Raw genomic sequence first — 7,548 nt, forward strand, 5'->3', positions numbered from 1 at the left:
TCGGCGCGAATCGGAATCGATCGTGATCTAAAGTGTTCGGCAGGCCCGTAGCCAGAAATATTTTTCGGGGGGGGGGGGCACATGCTGAACACCTTGACTATTTGAGAAAAACGCCCATATTCATTATTCATTTTCTGTAAAACACCCCTCCATCAAAACTTCGGAGGGCCCGGGCCCCTAGGGCACCCCCTCTGGCTACGGGCCTGGTTCGGTGTGACTGAGACAATATAAAACGTACTCATTATGTGATGACATCAGGTGAGGCTGAGTCATGCGAACTACTATGGTTTACTCACGAGTGCGATATTCATGTATCAAGCTCTCAAGTTAACCCGCCTACATCTACAGTCCACGCTCCAACCAAAGTATAAATTAGCTAGAGTGCGGCGGCGGCAACACGACAGTCGATGAGTCATTTGCTCGCACCGATGCGAATCCACTCGCATGCGTCGCTCTCATAAAAAGCAAATGCAACGGCGTCGTGAGCACCACGACGTACACTGTGCGGCGATTCATGTTGAGCACGGTGTCCCGAGTGTTGTTTCGAACAGTATACAAGGTCGCAGTATACATCACTGATGAGGCTCCAACAACAACAAACGCCTTTACGATGGATTTTCGGTGTTAGCCAGCTTTCACACTTTGCTATCCACTTCAGGCGTCAGGGCAGCTATCTGTCGTGGGTGGAAGACGACGGCGTCCGACGTGTTCCTTGTAATTGGCCACCTTAGACTAACGTCTGAGCATGCGTTGAACTTTATTTGCCTTTGATGAAGTGGGCAGAACAAATCTACGCGCTCTTTTGTGGGAATCCAGTTATTGTCGCCTGATCGCTGCAATCCAGGCGCTATTCCTGCCTTCATCTGTCGGGAAACAGAACGCTTCGACTTGCGATAGCAAATTAGTTGCGGATCGCAGACTGCATCCTGGCACTACACATCAGTGCCCGAGTTGCGAGCGCTTCATCGGAAAAATTCTATCCGCAGAAAATACCGAAACACAAGCAGCCGCGGCCAGCAACGCAGGCTAAAACCACGCTAAAACAAGGTAAACAGGAAGTTTTCTAGGGAGAGTTTCCGGTGAGCGCACAATGTAGCCAGAGAACGGTAAGCGCTGGCGAAACCGTCTTGTTTTTAACCGTTCGAGGCTGTCTGCGCTTTTTGGACTACCGCGACCCACGCGTACGTCTATGGGCCGAGGACAGCACCGGACATAGAAACAATGGACTAATATCAATCATAATTGTGACAAAACAATGTAAAACACCTATAAGCACAAACCCTTTATTCTAGTCGGCGACTTCAACGTATACATATTATGAACCTTAGGACCTAGCTTTGTCGTCGACTCTTTGTCACTTTATGTCACTCAATTTACATTATATGGGGCAACGCTTGGGTAACGTACGGTCACTCACCCATACGATACCCAGAGCTTCGCCTCCTCGTCATGATTCATTTCGTGGAGATGCGTGGCTTTTACTTCTCTCAAGCTGTCTCCCCTTACACAAATAGGCCTCCGTGCTGTGGAAAGTGGCTGTAATATGGGACGCGAGCGTATATCCAACCATCTTTTCTGACAACCACTTTTCGACGAGTTTTTCTGTCGTGTTGCACCGCAAGAAGAATTAACAAACGCAAACGATTGATAGTGTTCGCTGTGCGATTCTCTATGTTTCGTGCAGAGTTTCAAACCACTGGGCAACTGACTGGCCACCAGGACGCCATAAAGAGACCAGTCGGGCTGAAGAAGCTGCAACGACAATCTCGTTGCTATCGGTGCTGACCTCGTCCTGTGCAACACGAGTGCGTCGGAAGAGTGTCTTATTTGCTGACAATACCCACAACCAACGTCGATAGCGCCATAGAACGATTATAGGGTGCTTTTTTCTTGCAAAAATTCTATGGCAGCAAGGCATCTGTTGTTTTCGCATACAGTACGCTTTGCCGCTGCTAAAGTCATATGAAGATGACTAATTGAGAAAACATTTGTTAATACCCTTATATCATCAAATTGAGGTCACTTGTTTACGCAGGGAGGTCGTCACAATTTGTGACATACGCATTTTTTAGCAATGTTGCAAATCGCACGTCATTCGAGGCCTCTGGCCCCTATGTTGAGACCGAAGCAAAGACGGCCGTTCTGTTTCGTTCTTCAGGCGGGAACTTTCGGTCAATTTCAATGAAGGCAGAGCAATCTGGCCATGAAAGTGGGCCGTCGTCGAGTGCCTATGTGTTTCTCAAACTATAAATATGCGCAAAGCACATAGCCTCTCTGCAGGAAAAAAAAACGTGGCTGCTTCCGAATTTTACATTGAGGTAGTGGTTTTCTTGACTACAGCGTGAAAGAAACAGATAAGTGCAAGCAAAAGTAGGGCTTTCCACGAAATTGTACTTCCACCTTCATTCAAAGACCGGTCCTGGCTCGTTCCCGATATCGGGACATTCAATGGATGATGAATATCTTGCTTTGCGATTTTTTGCGTTTTTAAAGAATACGGATGTCGTAAAGTGTGACGCCCTGCAACTTTCCCATATAAACAACTGCCGTCATGTTGGTAATTGTAAATTTAATTAACAAGTTCTTCGTTAATTAGTAATTTCTGTGCCACTCCACCAGCAGTGGCGTATTTCCGCCTCGACGTAAATTCTGTCTCCGAATATGACGGGTGCCTTACTGTCATAGCTTCTTTATACAAAATCTGCACTTGCCAAAGACAGCACCGTGTACAAATAGATGGCCATATACTACGAAAACGCAGCAAGAGAGGGTAGCTTTTAATGAGAGAGCTTAGTTATGCAGCATGGCCTCGCAGCTCACTGTACGAAGTCACTGCTGTCGCCTAGTTGCTGGCATTCATTCAAGGAGATATGTCACTGTTTTTTGTTAGCGGTAGTATCTTACTGCCACCGTTCCCCAGCTTTATCAGCGAGCCTTTGCAATCAAGTCAATCGCTTGGATTTGTAAAATATACATCCGTCTCCTTTAATTGCTATGAAACGGCACCACCGAAGACTGAATAACAGAATGGCTGTAAAGGTGATTGGTCGTTCATGATCGTAAATGACTGCGCAGGAAAATGACGGACAGAGACAAACAATCGAGCGCTCACTTCCAACTGGTCTATTTATAGCAGTGCCATGTCACAAGGAACAGAGAATCACATCATGCTTATAAATTCTTTTTGTTTTATGAAGAACGATTGGAGCGGTGCTAACGCACTGATCACCGAGCTTATCAAGTCAGCTTCCATAATTTCACGCGTGATCTGTTCCCGGTTTTTAGCGACGACACTCGACTTGACATACAACGGAACGCACCCGCAGCGAGAACAGTGATGAGCTTGCTTACATTCTTCGACATTGCACTTGCGCTCAGATAATCTGGGATTGAGGCACCTTTCCGTCTGGCCTATGTACTGTTTGCCGCAAGATATAGCGGTACGCGATATACAACGTTCACTGTGCACTGACCAAACTTAATCTTGTGCTTATTAGTACAGGCTGCAACATTTTTGCGGTTCGGGTCAGTGATCCTAGCAATCGTACCGTTATAACTTGCGGCAAACTGTACATAGTCCAGACGGAAAGGTGCCTCAATCCCAGATTATCTGAGCGCAAGTGCAATGTCGAAGAATGTAAGCAAGGCAGCCTAGCTCATCACTGTTCTCGCTGCGGGTGCGTTCCGTTGTATGTCAAGTCGAGTGTCGTCGCCAAAAACCGGGAAGAGATCACGCGTGAAATTATGGAAGCTGACTTGATTGATAAGCTTGGTGATCAGTGCGTTAGCACTCCTTCAATCGTTCTCCTTCATAAAAAAAAACGAATTTATGGTGATGATGCGATTCTCTGCTCCTTGTGATATGCCACTGCTATAAATAGACCAGTTGGAAGTGAGCGCTCGTTTGTCTTTGTGTGTTCGTTAACGATACTGAACAACCCAAGCGCTGCGTCATTCATTGTTCCTGTCCGTTTCATCATGATGAATCCGTACCGACTTGCCCAATAGTCAGTCCTCTATCCAACCTAATACAAACCAGAGAAATCGAGGTTTCGGGGAAGCTACTGGTCAAGCACGATGTACGTTCAGTAATCGCTGCTCGGCGAGCACCCTTACGATTTCTGATAGAACGGCCACCACGTGCGGATTTGCGGTAAGAAGGAAGGGACAGAAAAGACCAAACCTTGAGCCGATCTCTGACGTCGAAGAACAAACCGGTCGGCGTCTTGGTGTCGCAACCGCTCTTCCAGTGGTTCAACACAGCTGCCTAGGATGGAGGGTCAAGTTTCTTTATCTCGCCGCAAGACACTCCTCCGACTGCACTATTGGGTGCATCTGTACATAGAACATTCATGTGCCACCGTTGCTCACATGTGCACAGAACATAGTGTGCGTGTCCACACGTTCCTTCATCAAGAGGACGTCGCAGCCATCCTACTCGTAGACCTCACGGCGCCCTGAAGAAACGACCAGGCAGTTCGTCTAGGTGCTGCTACGACTCTATATAGAAAAATGCCATTTGTTCACGGTTCGTCTCAGAGTTATTCACTCATGCCAGTTGGGAAACTCCGTTCCAGACAAGGACAGATAATCCGGAGAATAACAAACAATTGGGAGCGATGCTAAGAAACGTACCGGGTCGCCACGGTCGCTGTGAGCTGCCGCGGCAAGAACTAAGCAAAGTACTTTCACGAAAGGTTGCAGAGGCTGCGATGTCGCTTGCAAGCCGAAAACAATGCTCACTTTATCAATACGGCATCGCTGGCGGCCTTGTGCAGCGCCACACACAAAAAATACAGTTTATTAGTTTGTTTTTCCGCGCACAGGTGGCACTACAAGCAACAGACCTCAGCAATTTCGGCCAATAGCGTGTCCGCATTTTGAAACATGGAGCCTATGGAGAGTTTCACAACTCGTATGATTGAACAAGTCTGGATTCCTGAAGGTTCATTCCTCGCTTTATTTACACGGGTGTGTTACTCGACGTGCTCACATTTCGCATCATCATCATCGTCATCATCCGGACTCAGTGACTGAATGTTACCGCAGCGCGTAAGTAACTCCAACTAAACGAGGGGCTCGTGTGTTACGCTGTCGTTAGAGAAAGTGCTCAACAGCTCCAAATAAAAGAAAGCACATTCTTAGCAAGTTCTGTCTTCTCGCAAACAGCGAGTCATTCTATTGCTGTGCTATTAAAGCACGTGCGTGTAAATGGTTCCTTTGAAAAAACACGGTTTCATTTCACGCTATTCCTCGATGGAATGAGACGCTCATCGCTTAGCGTATACTGTCAGCCTGCTGTTTATTAATGACCACGTGGCGGTGTTTTTCAGACAGCAATTCCCTCCGTCGCCATAAGAACGAATATTGGCAGCAGCAGTGAGAAGTAGATTGAACCTCGACATAACGAACTTTGGTATAGCAAATTAACGGCTATAGCGAACTAAATACGTGTTTTTGTTCGCCACGCCTCACTTCAGTGACATTTATTTATTTATTTATTTTCGATACTGCCAGTCTCATACGAGACCAAAGCAGAAGGGCATCAGTTCTTGGATACACAATACAGTTTTCAGTTTCACGTTCATACAGCGGCATATTTGTCAGAACGTGTAAGAATGGTTGGAGGCAGAAATGCCTGTAGGGGTCTCGAGGCAAAATTCAATAAGTACATTCTGAAAAAATGGCGTTAATTGTATACAAACACTGAGCAATCGGTACATACTTAAAGACGGCATAGAAGACAGCTCTTATCTAGTAGACAATACAACTCTATTTGTACACAAACACAAGAGCACTGGGAACAATACACCAGAAAAATACACACTTAGGTAACTTTGAACCAGTTCCTGCATCCAGCAAACAGATTCGTTTACGCGCAATTGGACTCGAACATTTATTCCACAAAAAATAACTGCTAGTAAAATGACAATACAACACTAGTTGTACACAAACACAAGAGCGCTGGAAACAATACACCAGAAAAATACACACTTAGGTATCTTTGAACCAGTTACTGCACCCAGCAAAACAAAATTGTTTACGCGCAATTGAACGCGACCATTTATTCCACAAAAATAACCGCTAGAAAAAACGATAATACGGCTCATCAAAAGAGAAAAAGATAACTGGAAAATTATTTGCAGAACATGTCCTCGATTTTTGAGTAGAACTCTGACAATGATTGTATACTGGCAATCGAGGAATCTAGACTATTCCATTCTCTTATTGACAGGGGAAAGAATGAATAATCTTTTTGTAACAAAACTAAAAACTCGAGAGCTGCCACTATATCGGCTGTAATGAAGAAATATTTGGTTCAAAGGTGGCGTGAAAAGCAATGTAAATATTGAAAGACAATTCGCAACCACATTTTTTAGTCGTTTGAAGAAGTTGCGGAAATTTTGGTCATACAGCGCAAAAGAAAAAAAAACAAAACAAAAACGAAACGAGTGCATTTGAGTGGTTGAGCTATCGCGTGAAGCGAAGTTCGAAATGCCACAAGGAGACAGGTGAGGATGACCACGTTTGTAGCGCAATTGAAGCCTAGAATAATGCGTTCTTGCATCTAGGACTCTTGCGCGACAAAGCTAGCTGGTTTGTTAGAGCCGATTTTAATGACGATAGTCTTTCTAGGGGAACTTAAACGCAGAAATTTTCGTCTGTCTGTCTTTCTGTTTGTCTGTCTGTCACCCGATTCAGCTGCCCAGCCAAAGTTGAACCACTTGCTTACCGCCCAGCCACCTTGAACTGGTACGGCTGTTCATACTTGTGAACGTTGTCGATCAAAAAGTAAATATTACGCATATCTGAGGCGCAGCATTACTAGGTAAGTATCAGGTGGTGTGTTTCTTTAATATAAAATACATAGATACGTAATTATAAAGACCCTAGTTTCTTAAGCTGCGCTGAAAATGCCATGCTATGCGCGCCGACGAACGCCCTCTGCCACGGAGGAAGGAAACCCTCTGCACAAGCTCATGTTTCCCGACGTATTGCCAGATGGTGTCCATATCTCACGCAGCGCCTTCTCTATCGTCTTTTGACGGCATTTGCAGCGGAGCACGCAGATACGCGGCCAATGTTTTTATCTCTGTTACAACTAATATCGGATATAAAGAACGTATTTATGGTCCTACTTCGTTGTAGCGAGGTTAGACTGCATGTGCAATTTCCTGCAGTGTTCCCTTGGTTACCGTCATTGTTATTATGCAAATTTTAGATGCTCTACTTGTGAACCTTTCACACCGCCCTTACTGCGTGCAAACTACGACTGTCGATCTTGCTCAGGACTGCGCTGCTACTATCGGCGGTATTCCCTGCTGTGTTCCTTTGCACTGCCCCCTCTCTTATACAATAGCTAAAATAGCCTGCCTTGCGGTGCAGAGGGCTCTCGCGTTGGGGAGTGGAAAAAATAAACATCTTCCCTCAGTGGTTTCGCTTTCCTTCGCACTACTTTTACCGCATTGCACATTTAGCAATTATAGACGCAGCTTTGCCGCTTCGCGCACCCAGAATTACGACAATTTCCGTTACAGTTTGTCGTTG

At 45.6% G+C, this 7,548-nt stretch overlaps 1 protein-coding gene across 1 annotated transcript in view; it reads left to right on the forward strand.

Moving 5' to 3' along the window:
* Positions 1-1,959, forward strand: part of LOC119393137 (nephrin) — a 609,317-nt gene extending 607,358 nt beyond the window's left edge. Inside the window, exon 14 of the mRNA XM_037659957.2 lies at positions 1,685-1,959. Within this exon, the coding sequence (XP_037515885.1) occupies positions 1,685-1,708 (24 nt within the window). The 3' untranslated portion in view covers positions 1,709-1,959. The remainder of the gene's footprint in view (positions 1-1,684) is intronic.
* The last annotated feature ends 5,589 nt before the right edge of the window (positions 1,960-7,548 follow it).

Source organism: Rhipicephalus sanguineus, chromosome 5 (genome assembly GCF_013339695.2).
Source record: "Rhipicephalus sanguineus isolate Rsan-2018 chromosome 5, BIME_Rsan_1.4, whole genome shotgun sequence".
NCBI classification, from domain to species: domain Eukaryota; kingdom Metazoa; phylum Arthropoda; class Arachnida; order Ixodida; family Ixodidae; genus Rhipicephalus; species Rhipicephalus sanguineus.